At 60.9% G+C, this 19144-nt stretch overlaps 1 protein-coding gene across 1 annotated transcript in view; it reads left to right on the top strand.

Annotated features, from left to right (window-relative positions):
- Positions 1 to 19144, top strand: part of ARSG (arylsulfatase G) — a 27957-nt gene extending 8813 nt beyond the window's left edge. Inside the window, exons 4-12 of the mRNA XM_054221763.1 lie at positions 952 to 999; positions 1080 to 1191; positions 1483 to 1620; positions 4480 to 4673; positions 5325 to 5405; positions 8714 to 8822; positions 13316 to 13436; positions 17393 to 17483; positions 17803 to 19144. Of these exons, the coding sequence (XP_054077738.1) occupies positions 952 to 999; positions 1080 to 1191; positions 1483 to 1620; positions 4480 to 4673; positions 5325 to 5405; positions 8714 to 8822; positions 13316 to 13436; positions 17393 to 17483; positions 17803 to 18137 (1229 nt within the window). The 3' untranslated portion in view covers positions 18138 to 19144. The remainder of the gene's footprint in view (positions 1 to 951; positions 1000 to 1079; positions 1192 to 1482; positions 1621 to 4479; positions 4674 to 5324; positions 5406 to 8713; positions 8823 to 13315; positions 13437 to 17392; positions 17484 to 17802) is intronic.

Raw genomic sequence — 19144 nt, 5'->3', positions numbered from 1 at the left:
CGGTAATTAAAGGAAAGTCTAAAGGATCTAAAAAGTCTAAAATCTAAAGTCTAAAGGTGGCGAGGCGCTGGAACAGGTTGCCCAGGGAAGTTGTCAGTGCCCCATCCCCGGAGGGGTTCGAGGCCAGGCTGGATGAGGTGGTGGGAGGTGTCCCTGCCCATGGCAGGGGGGTGAGACTAGATGATCTCTAAGGTCCCTTCCAACCTGAACTGTTCTATGATTCTATGATCATGTGGGAGAGATTTTGCACCTCAAAGCTTAAAATCTTGATTTTCAATCATACGATATTGCCTATTCCCCATTTAGGCTCTAATTGCTTCACCTCATAAGGAATGCACCAGGTTTTCCTTAGCAAACGTGATGGTGCAGAGCAGGTCTGCCCTCCCGCATCCCATACTGGTGTGATGCCACTGGTACTGGTCGGGACAGTGGGTGTCGCTGGCCCCGTGGCTTTGGGCACCCTCCAGTCACTGCAGGACCCCCTTCTGCAGAGACCCCGCTGGCAGCGAGCCCTTTGCACCTGCAGCTGCTGTTGCTAGTGCACGTTGTGCTGGCAGAAGAGCCTCGGTTGCTGCATTCCCCGTTAGTTTTTGCCGTTCTCCCTCTCTGTTCAGCGCATTCGGTGGGAGCAAGCGCGTGCCGGAGGTCAGAGTATGAAGCTGGTTGTTTGAGAGGGGTTACAAAGTCGTCTTGTCTGAACACAAACGCGTGAAAGAGCCTTTTAAGGCTGGAGACGGTCGGTTTGCACAGGCACGAGATACCTTACGCATTTTTTCTGAGTTTCTGCAAAAAAAAAAGAAAAGGCATTCTGATAACGCGGCCAGCACAAACAAGTCGCCTTTCTTGTTGCTAGATTAAAGCCCCCGGCGCTGCGGGCACCTCATGGGGGATGGCCGGTGGCAGCTGTAGCTGCGTTAACCTCTGAAATGATGTTCTGTGGCTTCCACACAGGCAAGTGGCACCTGGGACACCACAGCCGCCATCACCCCAGCTTCCGCGGTAAGGGGCTGCGCCGGGGGGGACGAACCGAGTGTCCTGCGACCACCTTGTCCCCGCCAACACCCTCGCTTGCCCTTCAGGCTTCGACTACTACTTTGGGATCCCCTATAGCCATGACATGGGCTGCACGGACACCCCCGGCTACAACTTGCCGCCCTGCCCGCCCTGCCCGTGGCACGGCGCAGCTGCCAGGTACGGGGGCGCGGGGGGCATTGAGTGCTGTCACCGGGACCCCCAGCCCCGAGAGCTGCCCTTTGCTGTGGTCACCTCCCCCTATTCCCTGTGCACCCGCTTTTTCCCCCCACGGACCCCGCAGCAGGGTGCAGGTCAGGGGGGTGGGTCGGTCCCCAGAGCATCGTTCCCTTTTTGCTCCCCACCTCGGCTGCGCCTCTCTGCGAAGCCAGGAGACCAGCCGGGCTCCACGCCTGCTGCCACACCGGTCCCCGTGCCGGTGATGAGCGTGGGATGGCTTCTTCCCGGCAGGGTGGCGAGGAAGGACTGTTACACGGAGGTGGCCCTTCCTCTCTTCGAGAACCTCGCCATCGTCCAGCAGCCCGTCAACCTCAGCAGCCTGGCAGCGCGCTACGCGGAGGAGGCAGCGCGGTTCATCCGGCAGGCCAGGTGAGGTGCCACCCCCCGTCCCCCATCCCCTTCGCTGGCAGAGCTCTTGGGTCACCACAAGCGTCTTCTGCTCCCGCTGCGGGGTGTCCCCAGGGCTGTTTCCCCCGGCCTGCGGAGCCAGAGGGGTTTCGTGGCTGCTTCCCGCCACAGCTGGTTTGTCCTCGAGCTCTGCCGCGTGCGAGAGCAGGATCTGGCTGTTGGATCGGGATCTGCAAGGCTCAGGCCGTGCCCGTCCCGCAGCGGATGCTGCAGGGTGGATAAAGCCAAGCAGCTCCAGCTGGGAGCCCGGCAGGGGCTGGTGTTGGTGTGATGCTGGGGGGGACAGGTGTTGCCCCGTGGTTTTGGGGAGCAGATCTGGGGGCTCCATGGCTTGGCTTCCCAGTCCACTGCGGAAGGGAGAAGCCACTGAGGCTGTCACCTGTGTCCTGCAGGGCTTGCTGTGGAAGCCTTCGGGTGCGTCTCCTCTAAAGGAGTGTGTGTTTAAAACCACCATTTACAAGGAAGTCCAAGCCTTTGATCTGGGCTGTGCCTTCTTCCCGGGGGCAACGCGCAGCGAGATCCGGGCTAGTGGGGATGGCAGACAGGGAGGGAAACGCTGCCATCCCTCTGTCCTCCATCCCTCCGTCTTTGCGGTGGCACGGGGTGGCTCTGCCAGGCGGTGGGGGTGCTGGTGGCAGCTGGTGCCCACGGCAGCTCCGGTGTTGGGACCAGGACAGCACCCGGGGGTGTTTAAACCCACCCTGTCCATGGGGTTTGCTCCATTTTGGGGATAAACTGCTGGACCCTGGGCTTCAGGGCCTGCTGTCCCCAGCCGCGCGGGGACACGAGGAGCCCGGGCGTGCTCTTCCCGAGGGGCAAAGCGGCTCCTCCGAGACAACGAGCCCACAGCCCTGCTGATGGGTTGTGTAATTTTAATCCCTATTATCGGCGGATTATGAGCTGTGACTTTGCAAAACGCCTCCCTGCAGCGCGAGGAGGGGATGCGCTGCCGGGCAGCCGTCAGAGCCCATCCCGCACCTGCATCCAGGGATAACACAGACCCGGGGAAGGGTCACGGTGGGGGGGTCCTGTGGGTGCGCTTGAGGAGAGGTTTTGGGGGCAAAAAAAGGGCTGGGCAGGGAGCAGCCTGTGCGGAAATGGCTCCTTATAAGCCTGGGTACTGTTTTGTGCACAAAATACCTGTAGTTTATCCCCTTTGGGTACCAAGAATCGGCCGCAGCGTGGCCGGGCCGCGCGGTCGGGGTGCGTGCCTGTAACGGGGCTGGAGGGCACCGGGCCGCGGGCTGCAGGGCAGCCGCCATCCCTCCCTGCGGGCTGCGAGGATGCTGTCAGGCCGTGAAACCAAGCGGGTGAGCTCTCGGTTAGTAGGAAAAACCTTTAAATTCCCAGTAGTGTTTTTGGGGTTATCTGCGTTCATGGAGAACAGGATTAAGCAGGTGCCTGCCTTTTCTCTCCTTCTCTTTGATGGCTTATTCCAGTTTTCCTCTGCCTGACTCATCCATTATGGGGCAACAAAAGAACACTGGATTTGCCATCTCGGTGTTTTTTTAACCAGTCGTGTCAAGGTTGAGCAATTTGTGGCAGCGGGACTTGGCTCTGTTCGGGACACTTAGAGTGAACGTGGGAGCAAAAGTCAGGGACGTTTGTCTTAAGTTATTGATTAAATGTTTGCTCAATTTTCGGGAAAATTCTGAAATGTCGATGTGAAAAGCAAGCGGGAGCGCCGTGGTCATGAGTCTGTCTGGATGCTGGAGTCCACCCGGTGCTCCCGGTGGGATGCGTGCCGGGGGAAGCAGCGTTCCCCGCTCCAGGATCTTTGACATCCCAAAAGGAAAGGCGCTGTGTAGTCTTTTTCAGCAGCGACTTGCAAGGGATGCATCAGCGCCCCCTGACCCCCCTCACCTTGCAGGGGCTGGGCAGGGTGACAGGGGACACAGCCCTTCAAGGGCATCCAGCGCCGCCGGGGAAGGATGCGGCAGCTCCGGGCGGGATGGGATTTACTCATTTTCCATCCCCAGGTGGGTGACGGGTAAAGGAAGGAAGTGTCGAAACGCATGTCGGAAGGGCCCCCAAAGCTTTCTGGAGGCAGCGATGGGGCGGCTGGAGCCGGGGGCGTGCGCGGGCTGGGGCACGTCCCCGGGATCCGGCCCCTCCCCGTCGCTCGCCATCCCACCCTTCCCCTCCGAGGTCCCTGAGGAAGAGCGGGCCTCGTTGGAGGGGATAAATATAGCCGTAAACAAGAAAACAGGACATGTCCTCTGATGATTTAAAAGCAAACAGGCAGCGGGGCAGCGCGCGGCGAGCGAACGTGCCGCGGTCCCTGTCCGGGGCTGCTCGGGGTCGGCGTGGGCATCCCTCTGCTGCTCATCCTTGGCTAAAATCCCCGGCGGGGACCGAGCACTCACTGGGGAGGGGGAGGAAGGGCCAAAACGGGCCCCGTGAGAGAGGGGAGGGAGGTGCGTGGGTGCCAGGGGTGCACCGACGCCGGGTGTTTGGCTGGCGGCTGGCACGCCGCTGGCTGCGGGGACACCGGGAGATGGAGGAAGGGACAAGTTCATCCCAAATGGGAGGACAGTGGGCAAAGGGGAGAGGATTAAGCAGGAGCAGGGGGGGAGTGGCTCACAATGGGCCAAGCATCCCCCCTGCGAGGGGAGAGGGTCCCCGGAGGGTTTGCAGCTGGGCGATGCGCACAGGATGGTTTTTCCCCTGGGAGCTGCGGCAGAGGCAGGGGTGGCTGCAGGGCTCCTGGGAGGAAAGGCCACCGCTCTGTGTCCCCAGTGCCACCACCCTGGTGACCTCCTGCCGCCACCTTCCCCTTCCCCGACCCGGCTGAACACGATCCCCCTCTTCCCTGCGCAGCAACAGCGGACGCCCCTTCTTCCTCTACCTGGCGCTGGCCCATATGCACGTCCCGCTGGGGGTCCCCCCGCCACCCCCCGCCTCGGGCAGGGGCATCTACGGAGCTTCCCTGAGCGAGATGGATGCCCTGGTGGGACGGATAAAGCAGGTCGCCGACAGCCACGGAAAGGGCAACACGCTCCTGTGGTTCGCAGGTACAGCAGGAAAAACGGCTGCAGTGGCTGGGAATGACGCCGGTGGCGACACTGGCACCGGGCGTGCGTGGGTGGCAGGGGGCAGGACCCGTGTTTGTCCCCAGCCCTGGATGCTCCCGGCTGTTCTGTGGATGGGGAGCGATCAGCAGCCGCGGCCGAGCTGGCTGGGGCTGCCACATCGTGGGGACGGGGGTCCTGGGCTACCGCGGCCACTCAGCTGGGTGCCCACCCCACCACCCCGCTCCGGCCACGGGGCTGAACCGGCAGGGCTGTGCCTAATTAAACCACAAATCCTCATTCATTAAGAAGCCCAAATCCGCTCTTGCTGAGCAGCCTCCCTAATGAGGATGTCTTGCTCCTGACGACAGGAACTGCTCCACCGCTTATTAGCGCCCAAAGCTGGTGGCAGCCGTCCCCCCCCCCACACCCCAGCTCCACTCCAGCCCCTCACCCGGGACTCGGGCAGCCCTGGCCCTTGAAAATAAACTTTTAGAAATAAAAAGAAACAAACCCGCTGCTCTTGCTAATGTGGGAAATCGTCACAGGGATGGGAAGGAGGGATGGAGGGGTCACTTGTCCTTGCTCTCCCCCCACTGCAGAGGTGTCCCCCAGTCCTGGTGTCGCTCATGGGGACATTTCTTTCTCTTGCAGGTGACAACGGTCCCTGGGCGCAGAAGTGTGACCTGGCAGGACGCCTGGGGCCGTTCGTGGGGGCCTGGCAGCGGCAGCGAGGTAACCTGGCTGCGTGGGGGACACTCCCTGGCCCTCGGGGTGCAGGGGGGGCTGCTCCACAAAACCCTCCATTGCCCATGGCAGGGGACGTGGGGAGCATTTCACCCCCCAGCCTTTCCGCTGGCTGCTGCCCTGGGCTGTGTCGCCTTGAAGACACCCCAGAATAAGTTTTGTCTTTCAAACGGTCAAGTTTAACGCTAAAACTGCTGCTGGGGGGAGCTGCCCCCCCCGAGTCTCCATTACCCCGGAGCTCGAGGCGAGTGGCTGCTGGTTTTGGAGATGGGATGCTCTAACCATCCGAGCACCGGGGCCGTGGGCTCCGGCAAGGTCTCGCAGCCCCCAGCCCCGTCCCGCCCGGAGCAGAGCACCCCCCAGCCCTCCCAGCCCTGCGCCGTGGGACTTTGCTTTTCTTTCTCTCCACCGTTTTGTTGTTGGGGTGGGTTTTTTTGGGGTTGGGTTTTTTTTTCTGCCTTTCCTCCTTTTTCCGGCCAAGCCATCTGCTCGGTGGGTTTATTTCAGCCGGAGCGGCCAGAAGCACGCATGAGTCAGGCGTTTCCCACTTCTGCTTGTATTACGCAGTGTAAACGCGCGCCGGGCTCGGTTCCCCTCTGTGCTTGGGGTCAGCGGGGGGGGGAGCGGCGGCCGAGGGGCCGCGGGTGGCAGCGCCTCTCCCCTCCTCCGCTTCCTGACACCTACCCCGGCCATGCAACCCTGGCCGCTTCCCTGGGCAAACGCTGCCGCCGGGCTGGCTCGCTTTCCCCTTCCCAGAGCCCTTCCTTCGGCTGGCCCCGCGGATGAAATCGTAACCTTAATTATTTTTTTTTTAATTTTTTTTTTTTTTTTTTTTTTAGTAAACAAACCCTGCTGACGACCTGGGTTGCTCTTGAGCAACCGACGGTCACAAGCTGGAGCAGATGGTACAGGCAGTCCAGCGTTCGGGAACAAAGCTAGGAAAACACGGCCCCTTTCCAGCATCTCGCTGCCCTGCGAAAACAGCCCCAAGCCCCGGCGATCGCGTGAGGCTGGGGAGGAGGTCGGGCTGGCGGGGGCTCTCCGAGCTCTCTGTAAATACCGGCCGGGAAGGATGACTTCTGAAATCCCTCGCCCGGTTCTTGCGCGGATGTTTTGAAAGCCAGCCCAGCGTTACTGTCTGCTGCCGGCTGCTCTAACGCTGCAAACACCCGCCGGCACGGGTGCTGGGTGGGCGGGATGCTCGGCCACCCCATCCCAGGGGGAACAGCCCTCGGAGGAGCGGGAGGGCAGGGCGGGGACAGGCTGCGCGGGGCTCTATACATTTCACGTAGCTTGGCGTTTCCGTTTAGGGTCCAACCCGAATTCCAGGGGTGTTTTCCATTGATTTTGGGTGGTCACTGGGGTCGGTCCTCACTCAGAGAGAGCAGCACATCCCCCAACTGCTGACCCCCCTTCTCCGGTTGGGGACCTTCCCGCCACTCCCAGCCCTCCCCAAAAACCCGTCTCCCACCTTGGGGCCAAGAGCCCAGCAAGGGAGGTGCTGGGGTGGAGATGCGCGTTTCAGGGATGTGACGCTGGCCATGTATTAAGGCAGGTTTGGGTCTTTCCAGGGGTGTGGAATGCTCCAGACCTGGTGTCCCTGTGCCGGGGACTTGCTCTGCATGGTGGGAGTGGGACCAGGGATTTCATCCCAGCACAGGAGCGCTCAGTTCAGCTTTCCTGGAAAGCCGCAGCCTCCATGGTCCCCACAGCAGCAGGGCTGCGTCGTCCCTGCTCTGGAGAAAAAGCCCTGGTTGGGTTTGGGGTGTTTCAGCCCCGTTTACTGCCCAAAATGTCAATGTGAGCTCGTTCACAGGCAGCTCCAGCGTCCTGCCCGGCCAGAGGTACTCGGGTGGCTGGAGGGAAATACCCACCCGCTGTCCTCCGGGAGACCCCACGACAGCGCGTGGGAAAGCCCTGGAAATGCAGCTGCCTCACCGGCAGGATGAGATGGGGACTGATATTAATTGCTATAATTGCTATAATTTCCTAGGATGTCTGAAGGGAGACCCTTCAGGTGTTTAAGCCGTACGTGATGCTTGTTAGAGGCACTGTCACATTTCCAATAGCCACAAGAGACCCCGGTGCTGGCAGTGTCCCACCGCTTCGGGCCCCAGAGAGATGTTCATTGGGGGAAATGCCGAAAGTTTGGGTGGGGAGTGGGAGAGATTGAGGACGTGCCCATCCCTTGCTGCCAGGACGGGCAGCGGGGTCAAAAACCTTTTCCCTGGACTATTCCCGGTGCTGCCATCACAGCGGCATCCGCGCCAGACGTGTCCTCCTCCGGTGTGTGTACGGCGGCATCGCTTGGGAGCGCAGGATCAGCCCAGATGGCCGTGGCACCGGGCGGTGACTGCCGGAGAGGCCGGGCTGGGATGGGGACCGGCGCAGGGGCGCGGAGGAGCGTGGGGTGGCTGTGCCGCAGCGGGGACGTCGCCTCTCTCTTGGCTCTGCCCGGAGGAAATGGCTTTGGGCGAGCGGCGTTGCCATGCGCACGCTGAAAGGCGGGCGGACAAAGGCTGCGCCTGGGAAGTTTGCTCAGTGAATCGGGTTGGGATTTTCTGTTTGCCCCATTCCCAGCCCCTTCCTCCCCCGGCTGCCAGGGGCCCTTTGGGCTCCAGCCAAAGCAGAGGCTCTCTAACACCCTTCCACCCGTTTCGACGCCCAGTACTCCCATTTTGTTGCTCAGCACCCTCGTTTTGTTGCTCAGCATCCCCGTTTTGGTGCTCAGCATCCCCAGGTGGAGGAAGGAACTGGGCAGTGCTTCATGCCGTGCTTTATGCCCTGCTTTTTAAACCCAAGGGCAGAGCGTTTTGGATGATGTCAGGGAAACAACCGAACAGGTAAATTAGCCGGCAGGAGGGTTAGCAGCAGAATGGTATTTTTACTGAAGCGGGTTTCCAGCAGGCTGGGGGGCTGTTGGTGCACGGGGCTGTTCGCAGCCCCTGGCATAAATTCCTACATTTCCCACCTGCTCTGTATTCTCGCTCAACATCAAAAGTGGATGGAAATGTGGCAGCTCCAGCAGCTGGCCGTGTTTCTCGTCACTCGCTGGAGCAGAGGAGAAACACAAAGCAGTGCCAAACTTTTTCCCCACTTTTAAAGTCTCCTGTAACTCTTCTCCCTCCCCTGACCCAGCTCCGTCTCCAGTGAAATCACCCTCCTTTGGGGTCATTTACTCCACCTCTGCCTCTGAGTAGTTCCTTTCCCAGGGAAACTCCGGGGTCAGGAGTTTTTCCCGTCGATGCAAAGCTCCTGGGCAGCAGGATGCTGAGCGCTGCCCTTTTCTCTTGCAGGTGGGAGCTCGGCAAAGCAAACGACCTGGGAAGGAGGGCACCGGGTGCCGGCGCTGGCGTACTGGCCCGGCCGCATCCCTGCCAAGCGGACGAGCCGCGCTCTGCTCAGGTAGGAGCCCGGCCGCATCCCGTTGGGAATCGGGGCAGTTTGGAAGGATTCACCATCCCTGTGCTGGGACCCAGGTGATGATGTGGATTTTGGCAGCAGGAGCTGCCCGCGCTGGTTGTTGCCTGCCATGTGCCAGACTCCGTCCTTTTGTCCTCTCCCAAGGCCGTAGGACTTAATGCTTCAGCAAAGAGGAGTTGAAAGGGCTTTTTGTGAGGCTGGTGGATTGGCGTTAGCAGGCTCCGTGTGCCTCCTGCCCGCGGTGGCTGAGTGCCTCCCGATAATTAAAAGATGACGATGTTCTCTCTCTCCACCAAGAAGCAGGCTTAGGCTTTGTGGTTTGTGAATGGCTTTATGTGGAGGAGGGTGCGGTTGTGGGAAAGGCTGGCCGGAGAGATGGCGCTTGCAATCAGCGCAGGATGCGGCCGGGCTGGGAGGCAGCGCGGTGACTCCTGCTGTTTCCAGCCAGAGTGGAGGGGAAGGGCTGCTGCCTCCCGCTCCTCGCCTCACCAGGACCCCGTGCCGCGGAGGGGTCCTTAATGCAGCCATTGCACCTCTTCTTCCAGCACTCGCACCCCTCTTCACAGCCCTCCTCTGCAGCAAACGCAGCGGCTGGGGCACAGCCAGGGCTGGGGGTGGCGTGGTGGGATGCCCCATCCCCTTTCATCCCTTGAAACACACAATGGTGGGGCTGGGAGGGTTGCTGGGCGTTGGGAAAGTCTCCCAGCTGCTGGAAGCAGGTTCTGGCTGGTGGGCCCCAGGAGGCATTGGGTGTTTCTAAGGTCCCTGAGATAAGCTGGAGCCACTTACGTGGCCTGAGGGCAGCTCTGGGAGCTAGATTTTTGCGAGCGGGGGAAGGTTCAAGGCGTGAAGTTGGGCACTGGAGGGGATGGGGCGCACGCAGCACCCCTTGGGTTTCATCTCCAAACCCTTCCCCGCCACGCCGGGCGATGGACCGACCTCTGGGACGCGGGGCAGAGCTGCCAGCCCGTGCCCGCTCGGGTGGCCGGGGCAGCAGGATCAGTGCCCGTCCCCATCCCCCTGTCCCACCAGCCTCCTCGTCCCCCCGCAGCCGCAGCCAAGCCCAGGCATTCCCTTGATGTCCTCAAAGACCTTATCTCCTGCATTTCCCAGCTCCGGTCCAGCAGGTTGGACAGCTAGAAATGGAGAAAGCCGGCAGCAGCACAGGCTTTGCCGGACACTGGGCGCTCAGAAAGCGTCTCTGTAGCTCCCCAAAAGTCACAGCAAACCCAGCGTCCTCCCCAGCACAGCCTGGCACGGCCATGGGTCCATGCCCAGCTGTGCAGGGTGATGCCGGGCTGGTGCAGGATGATGCCCTGGCATCAGGGAGAGGCAGCCCTCTGTTCGGCAGGTGGCACAGAGCCATCCTGGGGGACGCGAGCGATGGCTCATGCTCAGAAGGGTGCCACCGCCGTGGTCCCAGCCACGACCTGAGCTCTCGGGCAGGGGATGCAGAGGGACGTGGAGGGATGTGGAGGGCAGGGGCTGCTCGGTGCTCGCAGTCTGTCGGGGCGGGTGGCTTTTCTCTGCACCTAGAGTCACCCTTGGGGACATCCCTCAAAGGATGAGCATGTGAAATAGGGCGGTTGAAATCTTGTCCCCCCAGCTGATGGGGAAGACCAAGAAGTTGGGAAGGGAACGAAATCTGTGTGCGGATGCGGCTGGGAGTCCTCTGCATACAAGGAGGGACCCCCGTCTGGTGGGATCCCCCGGGAAGGGCAGGAGCTGGGCAAGGGCAGGCGTTAACCGCCCGTTTGAGCCTCCTTCTGCCCCTGGGGTTATGAAAATGCTGACAGCCTTTGCCACCCGGCCTGGGACAAGAGCCTGCGCCCTGCCTCTCCCGGGCATCGCTTGGCTTCGCATCCTTCCCGGCACAGGGAGCGGAGGTGAGCGAGGGTGAGCGTGCCCGGGGGCCGGGGAAGCTGAAGCCAGCAGAGAAATGCTGATGCATCGCCGCAGACCTGCACCTGCACGCTGGTTTCAGCAGAAAACTGCCTTGTCGGCTTTTCTTAATTATATTTAATTGTCGGAGCAACCCGCCGTGCTTCTGCCCTTCCTTGCCCCAACCCAAAGTAGGGCACGGAAGAAATAGGTCAGTGGGGTGGTGAAGAAGAAGCAAATGGCACCACCCCAGCTGTGCCGGCGGCATGGGGCTGGGCGGGTTGGGCAAGCCGGTCGGGGTGTGGGGAGAGCTGGTTCAGCTGCCTGCAGCTGCCTGCACCGCGCCGCCCCCGGGGAGGCCAGCACTGCCTGCCGCCCTCCTGCCCGGGACGCTCATGGCCATCCCCGGGCAGCTCTGCCCCTCGGCAGCAGGCAGGGACCTGCCCGGCCCCGGGCGCTGCTGGACCCTTTTCCCTCGGTTTTTGGGGTGACAGCAGGACGCCGGAGTGACTTTATTTATTAAACCTCTCTTGGCCTGGACAGGGGGTTGGCAGCATGGCTTCCCTTTTTCCTGCAAGCATGGCTTCCCCCGCTTGGCTTCCAGGACCTGCCTGCTGGCGGGGCCTTTGCTTTGATGCCGACTTTGACCAAAATCCTCTTTTTTCATGCCTTTTTCCACGGGGCACATCTGCCCATGTCCAAGGGGATCTTTGAGGTCACGTTGTCCTCCCACCTCAGTGATGGTCTCCGGCGGTCCCATCCTCTGGGTCGGGGACACTTGGTACAACCGTGCGAGCATCCTCGTGCGCCGTGCTGGGGGCCAGATCCCACGGGTGCTGAGCACCCCGGGACCAGGACCGCGCTGACCGGGGCCTGCCCCCGGCTGCCGTTTCGGGTGGACGCGGGCTGATCCCCCCACGAGGTGCCTGCAGGGATGTGCCAGAATTTTTTTCGGCGCCTCCCGGCTGGCCTGGCAGCAGGGGCCGTCTCTTCTAGCGTGCCGTACCGGGGCTGCCTCTCAGCAGTGTTTGTTCTTATTTGTTCTCGCTGTCTCTTAGCAGCTAAATTAAAACTCGTTGAATGGGAGAACGGGGGGCCCTTAAGCCCTGGGCTCTTTTCTCTCTCTGCTCACGCAGCCGCCATCGCGCACCGGGCGGGAGCAAGGCGGTGGCAGGACCGGGGTGGCAGGACCGTGGCAGCACCCTGGGTGCCCCCAGCTTGGGGGATCTGGTGGTTTTGCCTCCCCCAGCAATTTTCTTGCCCCAGCCGAGCGCCCGGGGTTTCAGCCCCCCCGAGCTGCCGGCACAAGGGTTTTGCAGCCGAGGGACGCGGGCTGAGTCCCCACCGGCCGCCCAGCACCGGTGGCTCTGCCGGCTCATCAGCTCCCATGCCATGGCCTCACCCCTGGGGAAGGGAGCGCGGTGGCGTGTCACTTGGCCACACTGACATCCCGCTGTCCCCCGCGGCTGTGGGACACCCCTGCTGCGAGGTGGTTCCTTTTAGAGGTGTGGGGTCACCCCGCGACCACGTCTGCGGGAGGGAGGGATGCGCTGGGTGGTGGCAGGGGGGACGGACACCTGTGCCTCGCAGCAGCGGGACAGGGGAGGTGGGGGTGAGACGTGGGGGCTGCGAGCTGGCTGTCCCCCATCCCAATGGAATCGAGCCCAGACCCTGCTGGGCAATGTGGCCCGTGCCCAGGCTCTCAAGGGGCTGGTGGCAGAGCCAGGTGGTCCCCATCGCAGCCCACTAGTGACAATGCTCGACCTGTGGTCGCTCTGCGCCGTGGGGACGTGCCGGTGCGTGGGGAATCGCCGTGGCCGAGCTCTGGCCCTGGGGCCACGGGCAGCAGGCGGCAGAGCAGAGACTCTCCCCTTCTGCACCCCTACGGGGCCGGGGGGACACCGAGTCGCCCGCTCCTTCCCTGCATCCCCCCGCACCGGGTGGCAGTCGAGGGTGAGCCCCGGGCGCTCTTTTGTGGCTGAGGCCCCTGAAAAACCCGAGAGGTTTACGGTGGAAATGCTGACGGGCGTTTTGGTGGGAGCGCACAAAATAGCACCGCTCTCATTTTCCATTCTGGCTGCGACGGCTCGTGCTGCGCCATGCAAAAGCGAGACCACATTTTCCTGGGGCGACGGGATTTGCTGTCATTGGCGTAAAAAGTCCCTGTGCTAGCACTTTCTCCAGAGGGTGACCTGCTGCCTTCCCCGTGTGTCCCGGGAACCCGGGGGGGACGACCCGACGGGAGGGCGGGAGGGGGCTGCCCCGCGGGTGTGGGGTTTGGGGGGGCGGCAGATGCTGGCTGAACCCGCAGCGCCTGGCGAGCAGCCGCGCCGGGGTGGGAGGTGTGCGAGGCGAGGGCTTGCCGGGGCCGAGTTGCTGCTGGAAGCCGGTTTTAACCTTTTCCGCAGAGCTCAGCTGTTGGGATGGGTGCTGGGAAGTGGCTGGTTCCCTCCCCCACCCCTTTAAAGCACTCCCCTGCCATCAGCGCACCGAGTGCCCCCCTGAGCAAAGGGCGGCAGGGTGCAGGGAGGGGTTGGGGGGACCCTCCGGGGACCTTCGCTCCTCGCTCTGATGAAAGCCACCTCTTTCCCCAGCACCCTGGACGTCTTCCCCACGCTGGTGGCCCTGGCTGGGGCGGCGCTGCCCCCGAACAGACGCTTCGACGGCGCGGACGTGTCCCCGGTTCTCTTTGGGTGGTCGGACGTGGGGCACAAGGTAAGGCAGAGCTGGCGGGTGCAGATCCTCGGGAGCATCGTCCCCCGGTCCAGAGGAGGAGGAGGAGGAGGACAGAGACGGCCGGGTGCTGCCCCGAGGCTTGGGGTACGGGGGTAAAAGGGCCTTTGGATTAGCAAAGAGTTGTCTTAGCTAAGAGAAATGCTCCCTTCATAAATCTGGGATGAAAATGCCTGGGCATGCCCTCCCGCGCATGGCAGGGCTGTGCCCCCTGTCCCGGGGGGTGCGCACTGTGTCTCCTCTCCAACTGCAAGAGGTACGCCAGCATGGGAAACGAAAGATCCCAGGGGCTCGGACCTGGTTGTATCCACTTTATTTATCTCGCCAGGTCGGGACATAACGAAACCCTCCTTCTCCCAGCTCCTTGGCTGGGGAACGTGCCCGTTACTGGTGTTCAAGTGGGGCAGCCCGCCCCGTCCCCTGCAGCTCTGCCCAGACAAAAGGAGCTGCTGACAGCTCCTTTCAGCCTAAAAAAACGCAGTTAGCAGGACAAGCAGTATGGCAATACATTTTTCTCTGAGTTGCACAAGATTTTTGCAGAACCAAAAGAACAAGAAAATAAATAAAAAAGTGGCTTTAATAGCAGTCCCACAGATAAAGCCTGATTTTGCTTTTCAAGTCCACCCTCCTGCGAGCACCACGAGCCAGCTCCCAGCGGGGATCTTGGATTTGCATTCTGCGTCCATCAGGGTTTTGGTATTTGCTTCGTATTTACGGAACCCTCGCTGAACCGTGAGATGAAGCGAGGAAGCGGATGGGGTGCGGCCAGCGCGCTCCGCTGTGCTCCTTGGATTAACCCTCTTCTCCTGCATGTGTGTGGTGCCGGCACCAGGGGATGGGCAGTTTGCTGGGAACCATGGTTTGCTGGGAGTAATGGTTCACTGGGAGCCATGGTTTGCTGGGAGTAATGGCTCACTGGGAGCAATGGTTTGCTGGTAACGATGGTTTGCTGGGAGTGATGGTTTCCTGGGAACCATGGTTTGCTGGCACTGATGGTTTGCTGGGAACCATGGTTTGCTGGGAGCGATGGTTTGCTGGCAACGATGGTTTGCTGGCAACGATGGTTTGCTGGCAGTGATGGTTTCCTGGGAGTGATGGTTTGCTGGGAGCGATGGTTTGCTGGCAATGATGGTTTGCTGGGAGTGATGGTTTCCTGGGAACCATGGTTTGCTGGCAGTGATGGTTTGCTGGCAGTGATGGTTTCCTGGGAGCCATGGTTTGCTGGCAGTGATGGTTTCCTGGGAACCATGGTTTGCTGGCAGTGATGGTTTGCTGGGAACCATGGTTTGCTGGGAGCGATGGTTTGCTGGGAACCATGGTTTGCTGGCAGTGATGGTTTGCTGGGAGTGGTGGTTTGCTGGCAGCGATGGTTAGCTGGGAACCATGGTTTGCCGGCAGTGATGGTTTCCTGGGAACCACGGTTTGCTGGGAGCGATGGTTTGCTGGGCGTCGAGGCGCAGTGGAGGGGCACAAGCCCATGCCAGCCATTCCCGCATGTTTCAGACCAAGGAATAACGTCCCGAGCTAAAAGCAGGCACTACCCCAGGCTTCCCCAGCATCACCCTCTGCTTTTCTGCGGGGGTTGTGCTGCTGTGGGGGTGAATTAACCCCTGCAGGGCTGGGAGCCCGGGGGCACAGCTGGGTTGTTCCTGCCCGTCCCGACACCATGAGCGGGGTGGGCATCCCCGGGGGATGCCATCCATCTGCCCACGCTGCCGGGGGACAGGGTGACCCTGGGGGGGACACACAGCGCCCGCCCGCTCCAGCCCCGCGGGGCCATGGGGAGCAAGCGCCTGTCCCTGCTCCCTCCCCTCTTGGTGCCTGCCTTTCGTCTCCCGATTGCGAGATGGCAACTGTGTCCCCCGCTTTGATGTTTCAGGGTTTTCCTTGACACAAACGCTCCTGAAAGCGGTTCCTTTGCTCGCCCCACCGCCACCGACGACTCCCTCCTAACGGGGGTCCCCAGGGCAGCTGAGGGTCCCCAGCCTGAGCACCCGGCAGCGGCACAACCTGGGCTGGGGCTGGGGCGATGCCAAGGTCCTGCTTGAAGCGAAGGCTGTTTACAGTAAAAATAAACACATCCTACAAAACGTGTCAAGGGTACGAGTGTCAGAGAAACGAGCTCTTTCCATGAGCTTAACGGCAGAGGGGCCCGCGCCTGCTCCCCCTGCGCTTGCTCGCTTGTGCAAACAGCCCGGAGCACCCAGTTCAGACAGGTTTTCTGGGGAGAAGGGGCTTTTTTTCTCCCTTTTCTGTTTTTTTTTTATTTTTTTGTTAAATTAAAATAACAAAGTCAAAGATCATTAGGCGGCTTGCAGACCTGGGAATGTTTCTTGAAAGGGCTCAATTGAAACAAGCTCCTTAATTATGCAATAAATTATAGTAGAATTTCTCAGTGTGGGGATTTAGGAGGCGGGTTTGGGAAGGTGCTGGTTGGGAGGGAGGGGGGTTTGAGCCTTTGCACCGCGACGGCAGCATCCCAGCGGCGCTGCCGAAGGTAACACCGGCTGGCAACAGGGGGTGGGCAAAGCTTCGGGGCTGGAAGCAGAAAACTGGCTCAGTTCCTGGTACCGTGGCTCCACAGGCCCTTGAATATTTGCTGATTTCTGCTTTGGAGCTCTTTTATTCTGACCGAGGAGCATCAGCACAAGGGGACTCTGTAGCAGGGGTTTCCTCCTTGCAGCAGGCTTGCTCTGCACTACCTCTTCCGCTTTACACCCTTAAGTTTTTTCCCTAGAATGTGATTTTTTAAGCAAATGCCAGAAGGAGAATTTTTTTTTTTTTTAATTTACCTTGCAACGGAGGGCAATAAAGGAAACCGAGAACATTTGGAAATCACCCCTCACCTTGAATCTTGGCATTTCTTGGATGAGTTACCAACCGCCCCCCGGAGTCGGCGGCCGCATCCAGAGCAGGTGGCGCAGGATTGACCCCTGGCGGGTACAGGGGTGCCCGGGGGTGCTGCGTGCCGGAGCAGGGCTCCGCGCCGGGCACCTGCTAAGGCGTTACCGCGCTCATCAGCTGCGAACGCTGTTGCTAAACTTGGCACCGCAGCTGCCTACAACTCCGGCAGATGTTTCTGATTTTTAGCACAGTGGAAATTTCTTGAATCACTTTTAAACTCAATTCCCAGGGAGGAAACCTTGAGTGACTCATCCCTCAATGAAGCCATTGGCTCCGCGGCAGATATTATCTGACAGATGAGCCCGCTGGAACCGTCCCGCTCACTTGTCTCCTCGCTCCCGTGTGCCAAAGCAGTCGTCCTGTGTGGACCAAGTGTCCTAAATACCGAAAGGGAGAGATTCGACCCACCCTTCCCTCCTTCCCTTCCTCCTCACCCCCATTCCCCGTGCCGGGGGGGCTGTTGTCAGGGCAGGGAGCGCTCGCACAGCGGGGTGAGTCAGCGGCGGAGACGGACCGGGAGGGATGTTCCAGCACCTCACCTACCCGCGCAGTCTCCGCTTCGCATGAGCTCACCCCCGGCTCGCTGCTGGCCCCGGGACACCAGTCGGCTCCCTCCGATGTCCCTGCCACCTGCTGAGCTGTGAGCGCCAAGGGAGATGGGTGTCTCTGTGCAGGGCGGCGGTGGGCGACATAGAGCACCTGAGACCATCCCGGCTCCGGAATATTCCGCCCTGCTCTGCTGAAAGCCCCCGCACCTCGGGGATCCCCTTCTCGCAGTAGAATTGGTCTGGGGAGGTAAATGCAGGGGGTCCTGCAGGCAGGGCCAGGAAGGCACGGAGAGATGCCGGTGTTTCCCGGTGCCCGTTTGCTGTCACCCCACCCTTCAGCAAGAAAAACTCGGCTGGTTGCTGAGTCCAGGGGCTAAATGGTGTCTCTGAAGGTGTGCACGGGTGGGACGTGGTCTCGTCTGAGGGGGAGCGGGTTTCACAGAGCTCTGCAATGGGCTGACGGGCACTTTTCTGTTCTTCCTTCAGGTTCTGCTGCACCCCAACAGTGGGGCGGCTGGGAAGGACGGCGAGATAGAGGCGCTCCGGCTGGCTCAGTACAAGGCGTTTTACACCACAGGTACCGTGTCCCTTACAGGGATCCTAAAGTCTGGGGAAAAAAATCTGGAATTCTTGCTTCCCTGCAGATACAGGTAAAAAGCAACTCACGTTAATTCAAGCAAGAGCAAACCCAGCGAGGTTTGTGCCCCCCTGTGTCTGTGCGATGGGCTTTGCAGCCCGGGGTTGTTGCCCTCAGAAGCACTCTCGGACAAGCAGCAGGACCCGGGCTCCCAAAGCGGGGACACAGTGGGACTGGGACATCACGGATGGGTGAAGAATACAGAGGTGATCCCTGGAGAGCCTGGGACTCCGGTGTTTTTCCCTTGTTTCCTCCCTAGGAGGGGCGATGGCGTGCGATGGGAGCATTGGGCCAGCTGAGCATCACCAGCCGCCCCTCATTTTCAATCTGGATCGCGATATCCAGGAGCAGGAGCCTTTGGACGTGGCATCCAGAGAGTATCAGGCAGTGCTGCCTGCCATCAGCAGGGCTTACGCCCAGGCTCTGGAGGACATCGCAACAGACAACGTCTCGGTTGCAGATTACTCCAAAGACCCGGCCATGACTCCCTGCTGCAACGCGCAGCACGTGGCCTGCCGATGCCAAGCGCCCGGGACTCACGCTGCTGCGTTGGACCATGGCACGGAAAGAAGAGCCGTGCGGCTTTGTCTTTAGGCAAATAATTGCTCAGGCTGCTCCTTTCCCCCAGTCTGGTTTGTGCGAACGGGACTCGTGGAGCCAACAGGCACGACAGCTGGCCACGGAGGAGAGGGCGGGAGGCTGCGGTGAAGCCGGGAGGTGAGTTAGTCGTGGGTCTGGGTGAGCAGAGGGTCCCCTCTGCTGCAGAGCAGGACCCTCAGCCCGGCAGAGCAGGGCACTGGTGGCTCTGGGCACACGGAAGGAGACAGGCTTTTTGTAGGGCTCTTTAGCTGAGAGAGAGCCAGGTCTTGGATTAAAACTACCTTCTGTGAGAGCTGCCTTTGGGAGAGAATTCCTCTGGGAAATTCGCTTGGCTTTCCTCTAAAATGAACCTTACAGGAGTGGGATGGTGGAAGCACAAGGCAGGGGAGGTCGGGGCGCCAGAGCCTCTCGGCAAACGTCCCTTCTGGGGCTGAGACCCTGGAAGTCCGCGGCTGCGGAGAGAAAATTCCTGGCCGGCGCGAGGTGAGTGCTCTGGGAAACAGCACCTGCCCCACCAGCTGCCAGGCGAGGTTTATTAGCGGGGTTGTGTTAAAGACCCAGCTGCCTGTGAAAGGTCCTGGGCTCTCCCTGGCTGCTGCCCTCCTCGTGGGCAGGATGCCGGGATCGCCCTGAGACACGCACCCAAGTCCCAGTGTTTGGAAAAGGCTTGTTTCGGGAAGGTGCAGTGCAGAACTGGGGTAGCTGCTCCCCATCAGCTCCGCGTGGAAACACCTGTGGTGTAACTGCAGGTTCTCTGGGGGGAGGTCAGGAGAGGTCCCTGCCCCGAGGCCTCTCAGCACATCAGGGCTCCAGAGAAGCTGCTCCTGCCGGTCCCAGTGCGACGCCGGGGAGGCAGATGGGGTGAAACAGCTCTTACGGGGCCATTTCTGGGCCGATGCAAAGGCCTGGGGAGCTGCGAAAGCAAAATCGAAGGTGCAACTGAAACTTAGAAACCACGGGGATTTCTCAGCAGGTGAGTGAGGGTTTTCTGAAACAATTTT

The sequence above is a fragment of the Rissa tridactyla genome, chromosome 15 (genome assembly GCF_028500815.1).
Source record: "Rissa tridactyla isolate bRisTri1 chromosome 15, bRisTri1.patW.cur.20221130, whole genome shotgun sequence".
Classification (NCBI taxonomy): domain Eukaryota; kingdom Metazoa; phylum Chordata; class Aves; order Charadriiformes; family Laridae; genus Rissa; species Rissa tridactyla.
The sequence above is the reverse complement of the archived record's forward strand: the minus strand, read 5'-3'. Positions and strand labels throughout refer to the sequence as shown.